This window comes from Antechinus flavipes, chromosome 2 (assembly GCF_016432865.1).
Source record: "Antechinus flavipes isolate AdamAnt ecotype Samford, QLD, Australia chromosome 2, AdamAnt_v2, whole genome shotgun sequence".
NCBI lineage: Eukaryota > Metazoa > Chordata > Mammalia > Dasyuromorphia > Dasyuridae > Antechinus > Antechinus flavipes.
Window position 1 is genome coordinate 569,833,982 of NC_067399.1, and position 23,416 is coordinate 569,857,397.

At 42.8% G+C, this 23,416-nt stretch overlaps 1 protein-coding gene across 2 annotated transcripts; it reads right to left on the minus strand.

Moving 5' to 3' along the window:
* Window positions 1–7,678: 7,678 nt before the first annotated feature.
* Window positions 7,679–23,207, minus strand: FES (FES proto-oncogene, tyrosine kinase). 2 transcript variants are annotated; one of them, XM_051981133.1, is made up of 19 exons: window positions 23,124–23,207; window positions 21,834–22,055; window positions 21,181–21,354; window positions 18,828–18,924; window positions 17,984–18,167; window positions 17,126–17,263; window positions 16,867–16,986; window positions 16,529–16,651; window positions 16,221–16,407; window positions 15,982–16,065; window positions 14,585–14,794; window positions 13,881–14,003; window positions 13,502–13,555; window positions 11,613–11,731; window positions 10,786–10,880; window positions 9,662–9,785; window positions 9,363–9,520; window positions 8,856–8,978; window positions 7,679–8,122 (listed from the first exon to the last, which is right to left on the minus strand). In XM_051981133.1, the coding sequence occupies exons 2-19, from the start codon at window positions 22,044–22,046 to the stop codon at window positions 7,980–7,982; spliced, it is 2,469 nt and encodes an 822-aa protein (XP_051837093.1). In that variant the 5' UTR covers window positions 22,047–22,055; window positions 23,124–23,207; the 3' UTR covers window positions 7,679–7,979. The 2 variants fall into 2 exon arrangements, with proteins under 2 accessions (XP_051837093.1, XP_051837092.1); XM_051981132.1 differs by having other exon boundaries at window positions 22,876–23,189.
* Window positions 23,208–23,416: the final 209 nt, after the last annotated feature.

Consider the following 23,416-nt stretch of genomic DNA (forward strand, 5'->3'; position numbering starts at 1 on the left):
AGACCTAACCCCCAAACTTTGTAGCCCAATTAAAATGCAAATGCAGTACCGAACAATCACTCATTAATTACATTGTTTGTTATGTTGTGCGAATTTGTTTGTCTAATCCCTCCAGCTGAGCCGGAAATTTCTTGACAGCAGGAATCCGTTTTTCTCTCCTAAATCCTAAATTGCAGGTCAGTGCTGAGGATATCCTTAATTGCTGGATTCCTCAGGGAATGGTAACACTTTAACCTATCCATCAATTGCGTCTTAGTATAAATACATTTCATATTATTTCATGGAACCGGGGAGAGAAATAAGGATTTTAAACAGCTTTGGGAAGGTGGGATGATATCATTCAAAGGGAGAAAGGGGTGCAGAATAGATTGTTTCACTGCTCTCTTAGTTATCCTCCCTGTCTGACCACTCAGCCCCTTCTATTGCATCAGCATCCCGATCTATAGTGCTGGGAGGACCATATGACTATATTCTGAGGCATCTTTTCTTTCTTTACATTCTGGTTTGTTGATTTTAGCTCTGAGGATTAGATTATTATTCCCCAAACTTCTAAGTCTATGCATCTAGCTCTACCTCTTTTTCTGATATACAGGCCCTGTATCCCATCCACCATAAGCATCCCAAACTCAGCAGATCCAAAGTGGAACTCACAAGATTCCTCCCTCCCTTCACCCCATCTCTCCTTTAAGTTTTCCCAGTTCTGTTGATGCTATCACTAGGCTTCCAGCCACCTAAGTTCATTACCCTTGGAGTCACCCTTGACCCTAATTTTTCCTTGAAACCCCATATACCCATTCAATTGCCAGTCTTGGTTAATTAAATCTTTACACCATCTCTTGTATTCATCTCCTTTTCACTCTACTAATTTGGTTCAGGTATTCATCATTTTGTACCCCTTTAAATGGTGGTCTTGTTTTCAGTCCCCCTTTTGATTCAGCCTCAACAGAGCTTCCAAATTAATATTCCTAAAACATGTATCTGGACATGTTAGTCCCTCTCTCATTAAAAAACCCTAAATTGGAAAGGATGCTATCAGGATATGATACAAATTCACCAATCTGGCAATTTTAAGTCTCCGTAATCTGGCTTCCACTTACCTTTTTATTTCATATTGATGTAGTTAGGGAACCGAATGATGCGGTTAGTGGTAGAGAATTGTGGGAGCTCCAATTTGATTGGCACAGGTCCAATGCGAAAGAATTCACAAATCCAAAATATTAGATTGGCAAAAGAAGTTTATTGTTGGCATTACAGAAGCCAGCTTTTGCTAAGAAGACTGACTTCCGAGTGACAAAGTCCTGGCAGAGAGATAAAGGTCCTAGCAGAGAAATCCTGGCAGAGAAATAACAAAAGGTTTATCACTGAGAAGAGAATGTCTCACAGCAGGCAGGGGTCCTGGTAGGCAGCTATGCCAAGGGGAGAGTGGTCCCTTGGCATGAGATGATTCCTACTTCAAGCCTTCTGCAAATTATGAGTTTAAACAGATCCAATCATGCTCGAGAGCAATTTGGAACCATGCTCAAAAAGTTATCAAACTGTGCATATCTTTTGATCTAGCAGTGTTACTACTGGGCTTATATCCGAAAGAGATTTTAAAGAAGGGAAAGGGACCTGTATGTGCAAGAATGTTTGTGGCAGCCCTCTTTGTAGTGGCTAGAAACTGGAAAATGAATGGATGCCCATCAATTGGAGAATGGCTGAATAGATTATAATATACGAATGTTATGGAATATTATTGTTCTGTAAGAAACAAACAGGAGGATGATTTCAGAGAGGCCTGAACTGATGCTAAGTGTAATGAGCAGAACCAGGAGATCATTGTACATGGCAACAACAAGATTATACAATGACCAATTCTAATGGACATGGCTCTCTTCATATTGAGATGATTCAGACCAGTTCCACTTGTTCAGTGATAAAGAGAGCCATCTTTACCTAGAGAAAGGACTGTGGGAATTCACTCTCTGTTATTTACTTGCATTGTGTTTTTCTCAGTTTTTTCTTCCTCCTTGTTCTGATTTTTCTTAAGCAACAAGAAAATTGTATTAATATATATACATATATTGTATCTAAAGTGTATTTCAACATATGTAACATATATTGGACTATCTGCCAGCAAGGGGAGAGGAGGTAGGAGGAAGGAGGGGAAAATTTGGAACAAAAGGTTTTGCAAGGATCAGTGTTGGAAAATTACCCATGCATATGCTTTGTAAATAAAAAGCTTTAACAAAAAAAGGAAATAAAATGAAATTAAAAAAAAAACTAAAAAAAATTATGAGTTTAAAGTTGAATGTTTTTATAAGAAATCTGAGACTGAAGTTTCAATTGAATGAGATTCCCCTTCAATGTTGTCACTGCCCCCAGGCCTAGATTTCCGGTTGAATGAGACCATTTACTGGGAGTGGTCCTGAGCCAATTTTCAACTCAATAGACGCAGGGGTCCTCAAACTTTTTAAATAGGGGGCCAGTTCACTGACCCTCAGACTGTTGGAGGGCCACACTATAGTAAAAACAAAAACTTTGTTTTGTGGGCCTTTAAATAAACTTCATAACCCTGGGTGAGGGGGATAAATGTCCTCAGCTGCCCACATCTAGCCCGCAGGCCATAGTTTGAGGACCCCTACAATAGAGGGTGCAGCTAGTCCCACCAAGATAATAGAATGAAACTACTTTTCTTGATTCCCTGAGACGGGCCTCTCCCAGAGGAGAGTTTCTCCAGAGTTCAAGGAGAGTTTCTCCCCCCCCAAAGTCAGGAGAGTTTCAGGGTTCTCCCCATCAATATCATACCTTTCATATCATACCCCTCTTTTTTTGCAATAAATTTACCTGCTAGCCTTTCCCTGTTAAAAACAAAACAAAACAAAACAAAAACAAAACTAAAGAATTTCATCTTCCATCTCTGTGCCTTTGCACATCTCCTCTCCTCTTTATAGAACCTCTGACTTTCTTCAAATTATAACTGACAAACTATGCTCAAAAAGTTATCAAGCTGTGCATGCCCTTTGATCCAGCAGTGTTTCTACTGGGCTTATACCCCAAAGAGATACTAAAGAAAGGAAAGGGACCTGTATGCGCCAAAATGTTTGTGGCAGCCCTGTTTGTAGTGGCTAGAAGCTGGAAAATGAAAGGATGTCCATCAATTGGAGAATGGTTGAGTAAATTGTGGTATATGAACTTTATGGAATATTATTGTTCTGTAAGAAATGACCAGCAGGATGAATACAGAGAGGACTGGTGAGACTTACATGAACTGATGCTAAGTGAAATGAGCAGAACCAGGAGATCATTATATACCTCAACAATGATACTGTTTGAGGATGTATTTTGATGGAAGTGGACCTCTTTGATAAAGAGAGCCTTAATTGATCAAAGATGGACAGAAGCAGCTACACCCAGAGAAAGAACACTGGAAATGAATATAAACTGCTTGCATTTTTGTTTTTCCTCCCGGGTTATTTATACCTTCTGAATTCAATTCTCCCTGTGCAACAAGAAAACTGTTTGGTTCTGCACACATATATTGTATCCAGGATATACTGTAACCTATTCAACATGTAAAGGACTCTTGCCATCTGGGGGAAGGGGTGGAGGGAGGGAGGGGAAAAATCGGAACAGAAATGAATGCAAGGGATAATGCTGTAAAAAATTACCCTGGCATGCGTTCTATCAATAAAAAATTATTAAAAAAAAGTTAGAATACAGAGGAATAAAGCCTCACATTAACTCTGAAAAAAAAATTATAACTGACATGTCCTCCACAATTATGATCATTCAGCACTCTTGCTCACCTGAAATTATTTGTATGTATTTTGCATTTATTTCTCTGGGTACATGTTGTCTCCTACCAGTAGGATGCAAGCTCCTTAAAAACAGGATGTAATTTTTGTCTCTGTACCTTCAAACATCGTATGCAGTTAGTATTTAGTTAAAAAATATATATCTATTTAAACCAAGAAAGCATCACACTTTTGGCTATGGCTGTCTGCCTCTCTCTCCGTGTGTGTGTGTGTGTGTGTGTGTGTGTGTGTGTGTGTGTGTGTATACAATGAAGGAAGGAGGTGTTATCACAGCCTTTGGATTTTGCTGTTAGTGTACCAAATATAGAATAGTGAGATGCTTAGTAAATGCTATTCAATGATGATGAAATAACAGGGCAACTGAGGTTAGAGACTTATTCAGAGGATTATCAGCATAGAAGTAGAAGGAGTTTTGAAGATCATTTAGTCAGCCCCACATGGTTTAGTGGAAAGACCCTTGTATTTCAATCAAAAGACACTTGTCTCTGCAGCTTAGAACTTAAAGTGTCCTAATTTACATTTCTTTAATCAGTAGTCATTTGGAGCATTTTTTTACACACATCTTTATTTTAATAATAATAGGTTTTTGTTTTTCAAAATACATGCAAAAATAGTTTTCAATATTCATCTTTGCAAAACCTTGTGTTCCAAAATTTTCTCTCTCTTTCCCCATCTTCCTCCTCCCCCAGAGAGCAAGCAATCTGATACAGGTTACACATGTGCAAGTCTTCTAAACATATTTCCACATTTGTCATGTTGCACAAGAAAAATCAGATCAAAAAGGGAAAAAAAATAAGAAAAAAAGGAAGCAAACAACAACAAAGGTGAAAATACTATTACTAATCCACATTCAGTCTTCATAGTTCTCTCTCTGGATGCAGATGGCCCTTTCCATCACAATTCTATTGAAATTGCCTTGAATCACTTCGTTGTTGAAAACAGCCAAGTCCAACACAGTTGATCATCACATAATCTTGTTGCTGTGCACAATGTTATCTTGGTTCTACTCATTTCACTTTGCATCAGTTCATATAAGTCTTTCTAGGCTTTTCTGAAATCAGCTTGTTCATCATTTCTAATAGAACACTAATATTCCAATACATTCATATATCATAACTTATTCAGTCATTCCCCAACAGACTGACATTCATTCTGTTTCTAGTTTCTTGCCACTACAAAAAAGGGCTGCTACAAACGTTTTTGCACATGTGGGTTCTTTCCCCTCCTTTAAGATCTCTTTGGGATACAGGTCCAGTGGAGACACTGCTAGATCAAAGGGTATGCACACTTTTATAGCACTTTGGGCATAATTCCAAATTGCTTGAAAATGGTTCAATCAATTCACAACTCCACTAACAATCTATTAGTGTTCCAGTTTCTCCACATGCCCTCCAACATGTATCATTATCTTTTTCTGTCATCTTAGTTAATCTGAGGTGTAAAGTGGTACCTCAGTGTTCTCTTAATTTGCAGTTCTCTAACCAATAGTGAGTTAGAGCATTTTTTCATATGACTATAAATGACTTTAATCTCTTCATCTGAAAATTCTCTGTTCATATCCTTTGACCATTTATCAATTGAAGAATGACTGTATTCTTATAAATTTGACTCCATTCTGTACATACTTAAGAAATGAAAACTTTATCAGAGACACTGACAGTAAAAATTGTTTCTTAGCTTTATGCTTTCCTTCTAATCTTGATTGTATTGGCTTTGTTTGTGTAAAACCTTTTAAATTGAATGTCAGAATTATTCACTGAAGTATATTTCCACTTATTTGTTTTTTCTTTCATATGGCTTTTCCCTTTTGTTCTCGTTCTACTTTTACTATATGACTAATGTGGAAATAATACAACCTATATCAGATTGCTTAATACCTTTGGGAAGAGGAAAAGGAGAGAGAAAAAGTTGGAACTCAAAATCTTATAAAAGTGAATGCTGACATATTTAACATGTAAAGGACTGCTTGCCATCTGGGGGAGGGGGTGGAGGGAGGGAGGGTAAAAATCGGAACAGAAGCGAGTGCAAGGGATAATGTTGTAAAAAAAATTACCCTGGCATGGGTTCTGTCAATAAAAAGTTATTGTTTTAAAAAATAAAATAAATAAAATAAATTTTAAAATGAAAAAAAAAAGTGAATGCTGAAAATTATCTTTACATGTATTTGGAAAAAATAAAATACTATTAAGTAGGGGAAGAAGAACTTGAGTGTCCCCAGGAATATCACTTTATCTCTCCAGGTGATAGTTTCTTTATCTTTAAAATGAGGGAGTTAGATTAGGTGATCACCAAGATCTTGTCTAACTCTAAATCTCAAGATCTTTCATGATTCTCCCTATCTAAATCTCTGCAACTATCTTAGTGCCCTTCTGGAATAGTCACTCCCAAGGCTTGACTTCCACCTTTTCTGAATCTAGATGCTCAAGGCTCAAGGATAGAAGGTTGGGTCTGGACAAAATAAAACCAGACCCAGCACTCAACTTATTATACCACCTAGCTGCCCATCATAATGGTTAGCAAACCCAAGCTTCCTGTCCTTGTACTATTTTTTCAGATGAAGAATTCTGCTCCAGGGGATAGAACCAGGCCCTCTAGATTAGTGGAACCTATAAGGAACCAGATTTTGGCTAATGTGAGGAAGAACTTTCTAAAAATTTGAGCTGTTAATAATCAACCAGACTGCTTCACTAAATGATAAATTCTATCACTGAAAGTGCTCAGACAGGTGCTTGTTTTGGGAGCATATACACTAAAACTGGAACAATACAAATAATAGAATGGTCTCAAGCAAAGATGATGTAAATTTATATTTCTAATATAGTCTCTTTAAATATCCATATTCTTTGGCCCAGAGATCCCACTATTAGGAATGTACTCCAAGTAAGCCATTTACAAAAGCAGAATTCCTAAATAAACCAAAATACTTATAGGAACATTTTTGTGAGAGTAAAGGACTGGAAACAAAATAAATGCCGATTGATTGGAAGGAGGGTGAACAAACATTGATACGTACATAGAATGGAGTATTGCCATGCTGTAAGAAGTGACAAATATAATGAATCCAGAGAATCATGGAAAGACTTAAATGAACTGATGCAAAATGAAATAAGCAGAATCAATATACACAATGATTACAACAATATAGGTGGAAAGAACAACCACAAATCTATCAAAAATGGATTTTTCAAAATTATATAAAACAAGCAGTCTTGAAGAAGAGATAGTGAAAAATATTGGGGCTTCTTCACAGAGATGAGAGGTCCCAGGGTATGGATTGTGTATAGTTTGTTTTTTCCCCCCAATATATTCATCAATTTTACTGGTTTGTTTTTTTTTTCTCTCTTTTTCCTCCATTTACTTACAAAATTTCTATTGTTATATGGGATGGCTTTCTGGGAGGGGAAGGAAAAATGATACTGGAGGAAATTTAGGCAATTTAGTAACAAAAGATATAACTAAAACTTTTTTTTTGTTTTAGAAAGTTCTCAGAGGCACTTGCCAGGTACATTATATACAATGGATTTTCGCACTGGGTAAGAAGCCAGACGAAATGACCTCTAAAGTCCCTTCCAGTTCTAAGATTCTATCCCTCTCTGATCTGTTCTGGGCTCGGTTTAACTTTCCGGGGAGGCATATTTCTTTTGTTCTCTTGTGTCTGTTGCTCAGACAGGGCCGCCTGCCAAATGGGCCCCAGACTCAGGGCTCTGCCATCTCTCCTTTGTTTCCAGTGACTTGTAAAGCAGGCCCGGCTACTCCCACAGGATGCAGAGCTCCCCCCCCCGCCCCTCCCCACATACCTCAGAGTCCCTAAAGACACATTCTTTTCAATGCACTACTGAAGTCCGGCCTCCCCAAGTTAGCCACATCCAAAGTATCCAACGTCAGGAAAAGTAGCTTTATTATTTCTCACAGAAGGAAGCAGCTTGTACCCTAGGAGCACAGGAGGGTACAGAACAGACCCAGTACAGAAACATGTCCCTGAACTGATTTTGGCAGTGAGAACTGTGGGTCTAGAGGGAATGGTTGGCTCCAGCTTAGGAGACGAAGGGCTTCTGCTGGCACCTGTCAGATTCCCCAGTCCTGGGGCTCTGAAAAAGCGGAGGCTAAGGCAGATCATGCTCCCTCAATCAGGGTCGTGTCCTTGGGGACAGGGGGCAGAAATGGGGGTCCCTGCTCTTGGTATCACCTATGTCGTTTCCGGATCGCCTGTAGTTCCTGGTGGATGGCACTGAAGTTGGGTCGCTGGCCTGGATCGTAGGCCCAGCATTGTTCCATCAACCGGAACACAGCATCTGGGCACAGATCTGGGCAGGGCAGGCGCCCACCTGGGGGTAATAGGAACAGGTGAATAAGAAGAGAGTAGGAGAGCCCAGTAATAATCATGTTTTCCAAGCAACTCTTATTTCCTAATATAATATCTATCATCTTTGGTTCAATTAGATCAGACGTTCTGGTGAAATGTCTTAGAACCTTTTCTTAGAATAATACTTTTAAAGGCATAAAATACACCATATAAAGTGCATTGCAATCGTTAAGTGCTATATAAATGTTAGTTGTTGTTAAATGTATAAAATAAAATTTATAGTATTACAAAGGAAACCAATTATATTAAATAAAGATGTAATTTTTTTTTTCTATCCAAGTTCATGTATCTCTTTGAAATCTATTCACAGATCCTGTGGACTCCAAGTTAAAAAAAAAATTTGGCCTAGATTATTGCTAAAGTTCCTTCCAGTCTTAAATCCTTTGAATTTTTGCCCAAGTGAAGTGTCTTAGGGAGCAGTAAGAATCTAGCTGTCAAGGCCTGAGTTCTAATCCTACCTCAGACACTTACTAGTTGCATAACCCTGGGAAGTCACTTAACAACTCTCAGCCTCAGTTTCCTTATCTGTAAATTAGGGATAACAATGATTCCTATCTCATAGAGTTACCATGAAAACTGACTGAGATAACACCCATAAAGTGCTAAATTAAAGCTAGCTATTGAGGAGAAGTGGCCACAAAACCACCCTGGTTCCTGGAAATTTACAGCTGCTGAGGGAAGTCTCTCCCCCTTACCTTTTTCTACAAGCTCGCGAGTTTGCTGGTTGCTGAGGTTGGAGTAGGGAGATGCTCCCAGACTGAAGGTCTCCCAAAGCAAGATTCCGAAGCTCCATACATCACTCTCAGAGGAGTAGCGCCCTGTGAGCAGACCAAAGTGGGAGGAAAGAAAAACCCAGGAGCTAGTTCTTGGCTTTCTGACCAAGCCAGAGAGACAAGAAGAGCCCCATAGCCCAGGGCCATGGCTGGGAGCACAGCTTTCACCTGGGTGGGTAGCGGAAGGTAGATGAGGGTCTCTAAGTTGGGCCAGGCTAGTTGCAGAAAGGGAAGAGGCAATAAGGGGGGAGCTGGGGGCTGGACGCAAGCAGGAATGTTAGCTATAAACTGACCAACTCCACAATACAAGGTACGCTGGAGACCCACTTCCAGGTTCAGAAAGCCCCATTGAAAAGGACAGCCTGTCTTAGCCCTGCTTGGGGACCAGTGCCGGGTAGGGCCAGTGGGAACAAGGAAAGGAACTGGTACCGTAGTTTAGAGCTTCAGGCGCCGTCCATTTGACAGGGACTTGTCTGAGACCCCCCGAGGCCGCATAGATTCCATCTGCCCCCTCCCTAGACATTCCGAAATCACTGATCTTCAGCACATTCTTCTCTGTTACCAAGCAATTTCGAGCAGCCAAGTCCCTGGGGGAGGCAGGAGCACAGGGAACTCGATCCGTAAGATCTCCCAGTCCCGAACCCTGATGGCCCCCGAACCTCAGTAAAGGAGCGGGGTGGCAACCCCCATCGCCCTGATGAGGGGTACAATGTCCTCTGAACGCTCACCGGTGGATGCAGTGCTTGCTCTCCAAGTATTCCATGCCAGCGGCCGCGTCTCCCACCATCTGCAGCAACAGCTTAACCCGAAGCCGGGCACCCTCTGTCCGAAGAAAGGTCAGGAAGTCCCCACCTGGGGAGGAGGGAAAGGGAACACAAAGAATTGGGGCTATTTCGTTACAGGGAAAATCACCAGTCAGACGCCTGCATTTAAGTTATGCCTTTCGTGCCTTTATGGAATGAGATAATTTATGTAAAGTGCTTCTAAAAACCTCAGAGTGCTACATCAATCAGTGAGGAGGACCAAGCGCAGCTCAGTGCCTGCCCACCTTTGGATCCCGGCCTCCTCACTGCCGAGGGCCTTGCATAACTCGTGAGCCTCCGCCACACCCAGGACGGACAGGCCACAGTGGCGAGTGCTGACAAAATGTGAGCCACTGGGGAAGAAAATGGCAGAGACTCGGGGTCTCTGCTGAGAAATCTCACCGACAGTGGGGAGGGCAGAAAGGCAATGTCTGGGGGCTGTGGTCCACGGGGCACAACGAGCCGGACACGCTGAACAAAATGTGCCAGATGCAGCCTTGGATAAGGATGAATAGCCATTATTATCCCTAACTATGTGACTACTGGCAAGTCTAGGTAATGTAGCTCTGGCCCTGGAGTGAAGAGGACCTAAGTTCAAAACCTTCAGATGATTAGCTGTGTGACCCAGGCAAGCCACTCCAACTCTGTTAGCCTCATCTGTAAAATGGGAATAATAATAGAATTACCTCCTAGGCCCGTTGTGAGGATCCAGCGAGATAATAATTGTAAAGCACTTAGCACCGTGCCTCATCTACGGTAGTTGCTACGTTCCATTGTTAATTCATTTTCCTCATCTGCGAGATGGAGGATGATACTTGTGCTGGATTGTGGTGAGGGAAGCACTCTCTAAACAACAAAGTGCTAGGTAAGCACACTATTATTGCGATTGTTGTTTCCTCTCAATACTTCTCATTCATCTTTGTTAAGCCTTCAAAAAATATCACTGGACCCTCTTGCGGCTAAGGCACTTTCAGAAGCCTTGGACTGAGAGAGAGAAGCTATCAGTTGTGAAGAAGGCAGCTCCACCTGCTCTCACCCGCGACTCTCACCTTGCACCAGCTCCATGACGATGTAGATGGGCTGTTTTTGGGTGCAGACACCAATGAGGCGCACAATGTTGGGGTGACTGTACTGCTTCAAGATCCTGTGGAGGAATCACCAGGGTCGCATTTATAGCCCTACTTCCACCGAAACCCTTCTGCGTCCTCGCTTCCTTGGCAGCGGGAGGTGGCGAGTGGTGGTCGGTACAGCCGATCACTAGTGGTGGGCAACGCAGGTGGCTGCCCAGGGCCCACCACAGAGGACGTTTCTGGAGACCCTTTTTAATATTACTTTTTATAAATGTGCATATTGTTAATGAACTCGGCTCTCAGGGGCATGGGGGAACTTATTTTGTTTTATCAAGTGAGAGATACCATAGTGAAGCTTTCATACTTGTAACAAATAATGGAGGGGCAGCTGGATGTTGCAGTGGGCACTCACCAGCCCGGAAGCACCAGGACCTGAGTTCAAATGTAACCTCAGACACTTAACACTTCCTGGCTGTGTGACCCAGGGCAAGTCACTTAACCCCAATTGTCTCAGCAAAATAATAATAATAATAATAATGGGTAAGAGCAATGAATAAAGTGTTCAACCTTCGCATGTTGATGAACACAATTTCCAAAATTTATGGAGGGATTCAACTTTCTTTTCTAGGCTCTGTCAGGACCTCCCTGTGATATGAACCAAGAGGCTGGGGACTATGTGTTGCCTAAACTTCCTATTTCTGCCGAGTGTACGATGTAGGTGCTTGCACAAGTAAACTGAAGAGGGCATTAGCTTGAAAATGAGCTAGGGCAGACTAGAGCTTGACGATGATACTCCTCCTCCTTACCTTGCTTCCTGCAGAAACTTGGCCTTGAGATCAGGTGGGAGAGTTTCTCGACAGGATTTTACTGCCACCAGAGTGTTGTCAGCTCGAAGACGGCCGCTAAACACTTCTCCAAAGTTCCCCTGAAACAACCTTAGATTCAGACTAGCTTTCACTAGTTAGTCACTCTTGTTTTCTTCCCTTTTCTCTTGCAACCACAGCATTATACCAGCCGACTCTTCTTCCTTCTGCAAATACTCTGGCCAAAAGGCAGCTCAAACCCAATGTTTTTCAAAGAGTTAAAATGAAGTTGGGGAAAAAAACACAAGTACATATGTAATAAGAAAATACACTCTAAAAAAAAAAAAAGGTTCTGTCAATAAAAAGTTACAATAAAAAAAAAGAAAATACACTCCTGTTTTCTATGGTAATTAAGAGAAATGACAAAATAATATTCCATTTGGCTACATTTTTTCGCAGATTTACTCTCCTAATCATGTTTCTGAGCCAGTGTTAAAACTACATATCTTGTTAGCATCTTATACTTACCAGATTGGCTAATACCAAATAAAAAGAAAATGACAAATACTAAAAGATATGTGAAAGAATAGGGACGCTGATGTACTGTAATTGGAGTTGTGAACTAGTTCAACATTCTGGAGAACAATTTGGAACTATGCCTAAAGATATAAAAAAAAAATGTTTACAGCAGTTCTTTTTGTGACAGCACAGAATTGGAAATTGAGGGGATACCCATCAAGTGGAGAATGGCTGAGTAAATTGTGGTATATGAATGTTATGGAATATTATTGTTCTGTAAGAAATGACCAGCAGGATGAATACAGAGAGGACTGGTGAGACTTACATGAACTGATGCTGAGTGAAATGAGCAGAACCAGGAGATCATTATATACCTCAACAATGATACTGTTTGAGGATGTATTCTGAAGGAAGTGGATCTCTTCGATAAAGAGAGCTCATTCAATTTCAATTGATCAAAGATGGGCAGAAGCAGCTACACCCAAAAAAAGAACACTGGGAGATGAATATAAACTGTTTGCATTTTTGTTTTTCTTCCCGGATTATTTCTACCTTCTGAATCCAATTCTCCCTGTGCAACAAGAGAACTGTTCGGTTCTGCACACGTATATTGTATCCAGGATATACTGTAACCTATTCAACATAAGGACTGCTTGCCATCTGGGGGAGGGGGTGGAGGGAGGGAGGGGAAAAATCGGAACAGAAGTGAATACAAGGGATAATGTTGTAAAAAATTACCCTGGCATGAGTTCTATCAATAAAAAGTTATTTAAAAAAAACTTCATGTGTATAAAGGATATCATATTGCTTGCTTTCTTAATAGGTGGGGAAAGGGCTAGAGGGAGGAAGAGAATTATGAACTCAAAATTTTAAAAAAAGATATTAAAAAGCTTTAAAAAGTAAAAATTCTAAATTCTAAAAAAACACTTTGAATACATACTAACTGAGAATGACAAATTATTTAGCCTTCCTGAACTTCAGTTTCCCAATCTGTAAAACCAAGGGGGTAGTCTGGAGGGATTGTGAGTTCCTTTCAAGCTCTAAAAGTAGGTTCCACACAAATTGAAGTGTGTGTCATAGGGAAGCCATCTTTAAAGTGATCTACAAGCTGTCTAATAATTGGGGGTTGCCAGTATCCAAAATATCTGGATCAAGCTAAAAGTTGGTGACTAATTTGCAATCAAACAAAGCTTCCTAGAAAATGTACCTTAATGGGAGACAACTAGAAGAAAAGAAGGAGGCTATTTCATGTATATAATTTAGGAGTTAGGAAAAAGAGAAGATGGATATGGAAGAATGAGGCAGGAGCAATCAATTAGGAGGGAAATGTAACTCAGATAGAGAATGTAAGTTGGCATAGTGCTGACACTTACCCGTCCAATTCTTTCACCCAATACCAGGTCTTCATGGTTCAGAGCCCACTTGTCCTGGGAAAGGATTGGATTTGAGAATATTCAAAAAAAGATGGTTGTTGGGCTCTAAGGGAGGACTGCATGAGTTTTGGGTCAACCAAGTCTGTTGGAGAGGTCTTTACCTACTTTGTGAGCTAAAAATTATTGAAAATCTTTGCTTCCCTCTCTCCCTCCCTCCTCTGCCCTTCATATTCTAGGAAAAGAAAAAAAAAAACCTCCCTTGGATAAGGATCAGGGTACTGGGTAAAAAAGGGGAACGGTACCATCAGGGTGAGGGCAGAAGGAACAATTTGCCAGAGGATGGGGGAGGAAATTGAGAGGCTTGACTTGAGAAAATTACCTTGGGGATTGCCTTGTTGAGACTGATCCCACTTTTTTTGGTGAGGGGCTGCTGGGAACGGAGTAAGTGGTCAATGAGCAAGGGGATGCTGGGGAATCCATCCCCTTCTAGCCGGTAGAGGTTCTGTGAAGTGAATCATAGTGGGAAATCAGCACTCCTAGATGATGAGAGAGGTCTAGCTCCTACAGGAAGAAGCTGCCTGATCTGGGGCTGGCCAGGTCTATGGGAACAACTTTGCCCTGATAAAAGGGAGTGTGGTCTTCTTGGCTTAGTTGTTAAGGCATATGTCTTGTAAGCAATAGATCAAATCCTTATCATATTTACTTGGTTCTACTTAGCATATCACTAATATACAAATATGGTCTCTCTGTACTCCCAGATGAAGATACAGCATAGTTTAGTGAAAAGAACAATGGTTTTTTAGGGTAGGAAACGGCTCTATCTACTTCCAGTTTTGTTATTAATTAGAAGTATGACATTTGATGGTCATTTAAGCTCTCTAAGCCTCAGTTTCCTTTTGTGTAAACTGAATAGCTAGATTGGATAATTTCCAGATTCTTCATAGCCCAGAATGCTGTGACTCTAAGATCCAATGCCCTTTTTTGCTCCTATGATTTATTTTTCTAATTTAAAGAGTGTCTGATACAGTGTTCCCTGGGGCTTAGGCAAATATATATCCTTCATAAGGCTCCCCTTGAACTCACATCTGAAGACTGGATGATGAAATGCCGAGGCTGCCCGTCCCACATCACGGATAGCACATATTCTTGTTTTCCCTGGCTTTCTCGCACAAGAAAATCCCCAGAATTCACTAGTAACTCTTGCACTTCTGTTCGTGGAATGGCACCATGATACCACACCTGGTCCTGTAGAGGCTTCTGTATATCTGGGATGAGTTGTAATGGTGGAGGGAGCTGGGGGGGAGGGTGTAGAGAGAGTAGGCAGGGAGAAAAAGAAGAGGGGAACAACCCAGATAAACACATGGAACACTGTCCATTGCTTCCTCCTTGATTCAGATTCTCATTATTTTTCCCTAGACTATTGTAATAACTTCCTATCTATCTCACCAACTCCAATTTTTCACCCTCTCATGAATTACTGAATTTATATTGCCAAAAGAACAGCTTGGATTATGTAACTGCCCTTCCCCTACTCTACATGTCCTCCTCCCAATGCCCTTCGATAGAGTCCTACATAGCTTACCAAATTAAGTATAAATTTCTTAGTTTGACATTCAGAGCTCTTTACCATATGGCTCTTCTATCTCTGATCTTCTCTCACTACTTAGCAAATGTTCCCTTTGTGGTAGCCAAAGCAGGATACCTGCTGTTCCCGGAACATGTTCCACACCTTTACCACATCCATACCCTGCTTCTTTCTATTCCCTCCACTTAGAATGCTCCTCCCTCCACCCCCATCCCTCCTGTCAAAATTCCACCCATTCTCTGCGGCAAAGAAGGGTTTAGTGTGGGGGCGAAGTGTTAAGGGGAAATAATGATGATATAAAAACAAAAGGCAACAATAATTTTTTTTTAAATCCTACTTGTCAAAAAAATAAAAATCCTATTTATCCTTCAAGGTGCCAGATCCTTAATCTTCTACTATACTCTCAGTGAGATATGATTTACTTCTGTTCAAAATTCCTGAAACAGTTCTCTTATGGCACTTACTCAAATACTGGATTGGGTTGCAGCTATTTATGGATGTGTCCCCCATTGTTAGTTCTCAAGGGCATGGAACATATCCAACTCATCTTTGATAACCCATGGTTTCCACCACTGCATATGTTAGGTTCAATAAATGCTTGCTTGACTGAGCCACATTCTTAAGAGTAAGGGGCTAATGCATAATCAAAATCAAAGTGTGGGTGGAGATATACTGAGGTTGTCATCAAAGTTGCGGGAAGGGAGCTGTGGGAGACGGATGGTGAACATTGTGGCTTTGAATTCATGGGAGATAGCTGGTTAACCCATCAAAGGAAAAACAGCTACTTTCCCCCCCAAAAGTGAAGGCCCAGACCACCCTGCTTGACACAATCATGGAGAAAAGGAGGAAAATCAAGTGGGAGGAATATAGAGTGAATGGGTTTGGACCTACTTACTGAGAACTTAGGACGGAAGATTCCTGAGATATGGTTCTTCAGGATTTCCAAGGTGGGGGTCCTTCCACCCTCACGCTCCTGTTCCTGTGATCAAAGATAGATTTCAAACCATGGCTGAGTTTTCAAGAAAGAGGAAGAAGCCTAATAAGAATCTACGAATGTTGAGAGAAGCAGAAATGAGTGAGGGGGGCGTTCTCTCGGGCCAGGGGTCACAACGTGAGGCAGGAGAAGCGGCGTACTGTGGAGGAGGTGGAGTGCTGGTCATCCTGGAGCACGAGGACAGGGGGCGGCTCCCCGGGGCCCAGCTGCTCCAGCTTGCTCTGAAGCAGCTCCTGCTGAGCTTTCAGTTTTGCTTGGCTGCACAGGGCCATCTGGAAATCCTGGAGTGCCTCCTGTAGGGCTTGGCGCTTCCCAAGGAGCTGTACTCTGTGGGGTAGACCAGATGGCCTGATAGAGAAGATCCACCCATTCTTCCCCTTCCCTCTTTTTTCCTCCGAACTATGTCTCTCCTCCAGATCCTCCTTTCACTCTGTTCTTTCAGTCTCACCTCTCTCTTGGGTGAATGCTTTCTTCTTCCCTCTGAATCTCCCTCTGCATCTGGGTGACCACCTGCTGCCTGGTCATCACCATCTCTGTGGCCGTGGTCATCTCCTCATTCACGGAAGTCAGGCTATGGTCCCCAAAACACGCGTCAGGGCCGGACCCATCCCTTCCCTCCTCCAAGGAACGAGCAGTTTCCAGTAAAGTTGCTCACAATCTTACTTGTTACTACCACCCCCTCCCAAGGACCCCAATCCTCAGCCCCCATGCTGCATCTCGGGTGATTAGAAGTCTCCAGCTGCCCACCCCCGTTGCCTCACACACGGGCCGCGTTCCCACACATACGCGTGCTGTACACTTTCTATCGTCAGTTCATTCAACTGCAGCTCCCCGGGTTCCAGCTGTTCCCCTTCCTCCAACAGAGTGTCATCAAAGGTCACACAGGGAGGGGTGTTCGGTGGTGATCTGTGGAGGAGCGGGTAGTACCATAGGGATCAGAGTTCAAGGGTGATTCCTGCCCTGGGCGAGGAGAAAGTACTCAATAAAGAGGCTGTGGTACTTGGTGGGGACGGGGAGAAGGTAAGTGAACTCCTTGGGAGCTTACCCATACTGCTGAAGAAAGCCTTCATACTCAGTGTAGGGATTGATGCAGGCTGCAGCAGCTGCAATCTCCTGATGGATGGTCACCACTTCCTCCTGAACCAGGCTGCTGATCTCAATGTATTCCTGTAGAATCTCTCTCCTGTTTGCCACCCCCACCCGAAGCACAGAGAGCTGTAGGAGACTCTCTCACAGGAGGAAGGGAGCTTTCTACCCCCCAAATCCACCCCCACCTCATTCGGGGCTCCCTGCCAGGTCCAGGGCCTAATATACCCTAGATGCAGAAGGAGGTGGTGATGCAGTGGATGCAGTGCCAGGCCCTCAGAGGCTTACCGGCTGTGTGACTGAGTAAGTCCCTTCCCCTGTCTGTCTCAGCTTCCTCAACTTTAAAAGAGGGTTAACAACACCACCAGCTGTCGTAAGATCTGTAAAGCACTTACCCCAGTGCCTGGCACACAACAATTGTTGGGAAAATATTTGTCTCTCTTCCCTTCCCCTGCCCAGTCCTTGGTGCTACCTCCTGCAACCCTGCCCCTTTTAATTTCTCCTCAAAGAGACTGGTCAATGGCTCAGAATGTAGAGTCTTGATGTTGGGAAGGGAGAATCATAGGATCATAGATTGAAAGCTAATCCCTCCATTTTACAAATGAAGTAAACGAGGCTCAGGGAAGTAAGATGACTTGACCAAGATTTCACAGACAGCAGAGTTCAGGTTTGAACTCAGATCTCTTTTGATTATATTGTGCTGTCAGAAAGTGTGATAGGATAAACCAGTCTGGATTTCTGGGGGATGCAGAGGACAATGTGGGAGGTGAGGAAAAGGATTCGGGGAGCGACAGAGGTCAAGTGGGAAGGTCTTTACAGGATTAGGGCCATCTCCTGATGCAGGTCCTGCAGGGACTGTAGCAGGCCAGGCAGCAGCAGCTGGTGGTGGTGCTGATGGTGTAGCTGGGCGGCCCGGATGCCCAGCACATAGCGATTGTGATGAGCGTAGAGCTTCCAGAGGCTCCGAACATATTTATCCTTAGCCTTGTCACGGTCTTTATCTGTAGGGAGAAGGGACCCACGGCATAGGCAGAATGGATTAGATCCTTCCCAGTACTAAAGAGAAATCAGTAAGATGCACAGCAACCCACTCTCCAGGATGACCCTGATTCCTCCAGGGCTACCTAGGAATTATCCCCGTCTTTCAGAGCTTCTCTAGATCAGGGATGACCTAGGGATGGGCTTATTCCCCTCCTCCAAGACTATATACATAGGACTTTTCTAGAGCAAATGAGTTTCTAAGGGGAAGGAGGAAAGGGAAAATTTGGTCCAGAAGCTCCCTCCTCAACAGTTTTTCTAGATGAGAAGCTATTGAGGAATGTACTTGGTATATAAAATATTTTATCAATTCCAAGCCTAGACTTTCTGTCACCATATCTATTAGCCAATCACACTGCCTGAGTATCGATGGGGGTCAATGAGGATGCCCCAAAGTTAGGACATGGTTCTTATCCTCAATAAACAATTGGCATACCTCAGCTCATATTAAGCTCAGAGACTAATGAGGCATTTGTATGGGTAGGAATTGGGTTCTTTTCAGTTTGGCTTCCTTTCTTTAGGAAAGAAGTCCCATTGTTCCCCTAGGTTTGACCTTGGACATAGCCCTTCCTTCTAGATAGAGGCCCCTGGAGAAGGTATTATTAACCAGTGATGTTACCTACCTTTGCTTGCTTCCTGGTATTTGCGTTTGGCGTGAGCGCTGTCACGTGCCAGCACCCGATACTGACTTTTCAGCTTTTCAATATCTAGGTTGTGTGTCTGATAGAATAAGGGAAAATAGTTAGTATCTGTTCTAAGTCCCTAAACCAGGGGATGCTTTGGGGTAGGGTTGCCTCTGTTAGGAAGGAGAAGACAGAATCCCTAGAAGTAATATGACTCTAGTATAGTGGTACTGAAAAGTTAAACAACACTCTATTCAGAAATGGTAATATTACAAAGGCAGCTAGGTGGTCCAAGGGATAGAGGGTCAGGCCTAGAGTCAGGAAAACTTGAGTTCAAATCTGACCTCAAACATTTGTTAGCTGGGTGACCCTGAGCAAGTTACTTAACTGTTTGCCTCATTTTCCTCATGTATAAAAAGAGTTGGAGAAGGAAATGACAAATGATTCTAGTATCTTTGCCAAGAAAACCCCAAATAGGTTCATGAAAATTTGGACATAAATGAAAAAATGACTCAATAAGTGATAGAAAAACAATCTATATCAACAAAAACCATTCAAAGGTTAAAGAAAAGTGGATTAAAATAAACAATTTTCTTTCTGTATGCTCTGGCTCTACAACAATGTAAAAGAGGTTACTAGTTTTCTCAAGGTCTGGGAGGTTATTTTGAACAAAAAGATCTAATTTTAAAAAAAATTTATATTTCAATTTATTTTATTTATTTAATATTTTCTCCAGTTACATTCAAAACTTTGTTTACATTTGTTTTTAAGACTTTTGAGTTCTAATCTCTCCCCTTACCCCCATTCATAATTAAGAAAACACATGTGAAGCTATATAAAAAATTTCCTTAAAAGTCAAGTTGTGAAAGAAAACATAGAAGGTATAAATTTTTTGGCTCTTCAGAAACGTAATGTATTACTCTGATAGAGCACTGAGACCAGGCTCAGGAGACAAGGTTCTCATTTTAGCTTGGACAAGTTGCTCTAAGTCCTCTAGGTCTTAGCTTTCTAATAGGTGGATGAAGCCATATAAGAATGTCATGCTTGAATAATGGAATTTGGAATACATAACATTCCTTTTAGAAGAGCCTGTGATTTTTGTCATCATGGAGAATTCCAGATGTGGGCATTTCTTTTAATAAGTCTGTAACTTAGTAAGGAAATTGCAAAAAAGTACTTAGAGGTCACACAATAACTTCCCAAAGTCAAAGTTAGTGTCAGAAGTGGAATATTTCAGCTCTTCCTAACTCCCAGATCAACACACTACCTTTATTAAGATCTCTTTCACCTCTAAAATGAAAAATCTTCTAATTTTTGAGTTCTGTCCATCCCAAAACAAATGAGAAACTGTAGATCAAATCTTGACCACAAGGTGTCACCATTTCCAACTAAAAAACTAGAGAATTCCTTGGTTATTTGGATACTGGAATCTGAGTAAGGCAAGGCCATGAAGTCTGGGAGTTGGATAAATTAGGCAGGAAGAGAGGACCCTGGGGAAGTGGAAACACATTCTTAGCATATGAAAGTGAGGGGCCAAGTTAGTGCCATTGATTTTGAAAGTGCTCAGTCCAGACTAGATGGGTAGTAGTTACCTAGAGAAATCTCTAGAGAAGTAGGGGTGGAGTTTGAGGATAAATTTTGGAAAGGAAGGAACATCATCAACTTTAAAGAAGTTGGATCTTGGATCTTGGAAAGATCAACCAATCTTCTCTTCTTTCCTTCAATATTTTCCCTTAAACTTCTGACCATCCACTGGATTATTTTTTCATCTGGGGGATAGGGAGAGTCCCCTAATCCATGATTCATTCCTAGGAGGGATTGGGTGTCACCAGCTTTTTGCAGGAAGGGAACTGGTCATACAAGAAAAAGAATTGTTTTCAGGTCAATGTGGACAACTGGAGGTGGGAGCAGAGTAGGAATAAAAGATAGGCTTGGGCAAAATGATGAAGAAAACTGCAAGTATAGTACAGGCAGTCCCTTAAAGGAAAATTAACAAAAAAGAGGAACAAAAGAGAAATACTTTTTGAAAAGGAAAGTGGTTAGAGTAACCAGACTAGACAATTTTAGAAAAGGAATGAGAACAGGTTATGACTAAGAAACATTTCTTTCAGTTTTGAACCAAGAAATTCTTAGAAAAACCTCTGGAAAAGAATGAGATGAATGGGCAGATTCCCTGAACCTTTCATAAACCACCACTTACCACCAAACCTTTTATTCTACCCAAGCAGTCTAGAGAAAGGCATCTCCAGCAACAATCCCTTCCTGAAGTCTTCCTCCCCAGATTTACTCTTTGCTTTTTGGGAGGTATCAAAAAGATGGCAGCTTGGGCTAGAGGGAGAAGGGGAAATGGCACCTTAGTGAGGTCTTGTTGGAGCTGCTGCCATTGTTCACTGTAGCTTTTCCGGAGTTGCTGCCGTTCACGGATCAGGATGCTCAGTTTGCTCAGGGGTCCTGAATTCAGATCTTCCGCATGCTGTCTAAGAAGCCGGCTTAGGTTTTCAGTCTGACGAGTTATTTCTGCCCAGGACTACAAATTGGAAAAGCCAAGGTAGACGATACTAGGGGAGTTGAGGGCAGCTTACTTGGAGAAAGCAGAGAAGCAGTTTGGAGTAATAATTGCTAATAACAACTAATCTAGATAGCTTTTTTAAAGCATTGTCAAAAATATATAATAATAAATGTGAAGAAATATATGTGAGGGTAATATATGTGAGTAAAGAGAAAGAAGGATGGTGGCAAAATCTAATTGCTCACATTGGTGTTGCCAGGCTGGCATTATAGTGCCAATCTGTTTGGTCTCACAGAGCTTTGATGTGCTCCACCACTTAGGACATTGAAATAACTTTGTGAGACTCATTCGACTCTTTTTTAAGATAAAGTGAAATCAAAAGATGTTATAAAAGAGTAAAAACACTGATCAAGAGCACTTGTTATGATGAGAGAAAGTGATAAGAACACCAGTGAAGGAAATGACGTAGGGAACAGGCACAGAAAATAGGAGCCCACCTGATTGATCTGGCTGACATGGTCAAGGTTTCGGCCCTGGCTGCCCCCTTCCTGTACAGACATGTGGTGTAGCAGCCCTGCATACTCCCGGTCACTTTTTACTCTCTGTGCCATCCATTTCCTCATGCCCTCCAAGAGTCGTAGCTCAGCTTCCTGCAACCTTTGCAGTGCTCCATGCCCCTGAGGGCTACATAATTCAGAGGAGAAGCCCATAATGTTGTCCTGGAAGCAAAGATATGTTGTCGTTTCCAGTACGAATCAAGGCATGGGTTGGGAAAGAGTTCTTGAGCACAAAGAAGCTGGGCAGAGATGGGGGGGATCCAACCAAGCAGATTCTTGGGGGTAGGATTGTGGGGGTACGCATTAAGATATGGCTGCCCTGGAGGCCTACAAAGGAAAGATCCCTTGAGACACTCAATTTCGACTAAGCAAAATAAGATGTCATTTCATTTAGTAAATTGGGGGTGGGGTTCTAAGATCTTCTCTGGGTCCCTTCTTTAAGGTTTAGAAAAAGGAGATCCAGGATGTGCCAAGAACGACTCACTGTTACAATCCTCACAGAGCCAAGTATGACCAGAAAGAGGAACAGGAACTTGCGGTTTAAGCCCTCCGGTTCCTTTTATTGGTACTGCCCGCCCCAGGTCAGGACTTTGTGTCTCTTCCTCCCCCCCATCCCAAATTTCCAGTGTTTCCTATTCCTCCTCCCCCCAACCCGCCCCAGGAGAGTAGGAAACCAACTCGCCGCCTCCTTAAAATTCATAGGGGGCGTTTCCGATACCGAGAGAGGATCCTGAATTTACAGGTGGCTTGATCACATTCTTTTCATACCGTTGTCACTGAAGGTCGCGGTCCCTAGACCTCGAGGGCCAGTGGGGAGCTAGTTTATTTAGCTAAGGTGAATGGTGCCTCGTTCACCTAGCCGGGCAGCTTTGCCTCCGGCCGTCCCCAATTTTCTCCATTCTTTTAGAATTGCCCGATCTCTGACCTACAGGGATCACCACCATGCTTCCTCGTCCTAGCTCGGGATCTTTGGGATACTCACCCCTGATTTCCTCCGCAATCCCTCCCAGTCTCGCTTGGGCTCCTCAAGACCCTTCTAAAATTCTCCTTCCTCTTCTCTTCCCCGCCGTGCCCCCCGCCTGGGGATCCTCGCAGCCTGCAGCTCTCCACTTTCCCCGGCTCCCGCTCCTCGAGTCCTCTCCCGCACCCTCCCCGCGGCCGAGCCTGCTCTCATCCCCGGGGACCAGCTACGATGCTACGGCGCCGCGGCTGCGCGGCTGGGGGGGTTACCGGCGCTGGGAGCTGCTCCTGGCGGCGGTCGCGCTGCCCCCACTCCGGCCCCAGCCCCCGCTGCCTCTCTGTCCAGTTCCTGATTTTGTCGCTTCCTCCTCCCGCCGTTTCACGTGGCCCCGGCCTTAGGGCGGGTCGGAAGAAGGGGAGACTGGAGGAGGGGTTGGGGGGAGTGAGGCGGGGGCTGCTCTGGGACCCTCATTGCTCAGGTTGGTCTCTTCTCGTCGGCCTAGGGTTAGTGGGGCAGCTCGGGCTCAATTCTTCTTCCCGTGGGGAAAGCTAGTCTTTCTTTA

What these genes read in the sequence shown, in the direction of transcription:
- FES (XM_051981133.1), bottom strand. Translation starts at nt 22,046, where the DNA reads ATGGGCTTCTCCTCTGAATTATGTAGCCCTCAGGGGCATGGAGCACTG. An exon ending in TCATCATCCAGTCTTCAGAT is followed by an intron (nt 14,004 to 14,584) that starts GTGAGTTCAAGG and finishes TTCACTTCACAG; the next exon opens with AACCTCTACCGGCTAGAAGG. An exon ending in TCGCGAGCTTGTAGAAAAAG is followed by an intron (nt 8,123 to 8,855) that starts GTAAGGGGGAGA and finishes TATTACCCCCAG; the next exon opens with GTGGGCGCCTGCCCTGCCCA.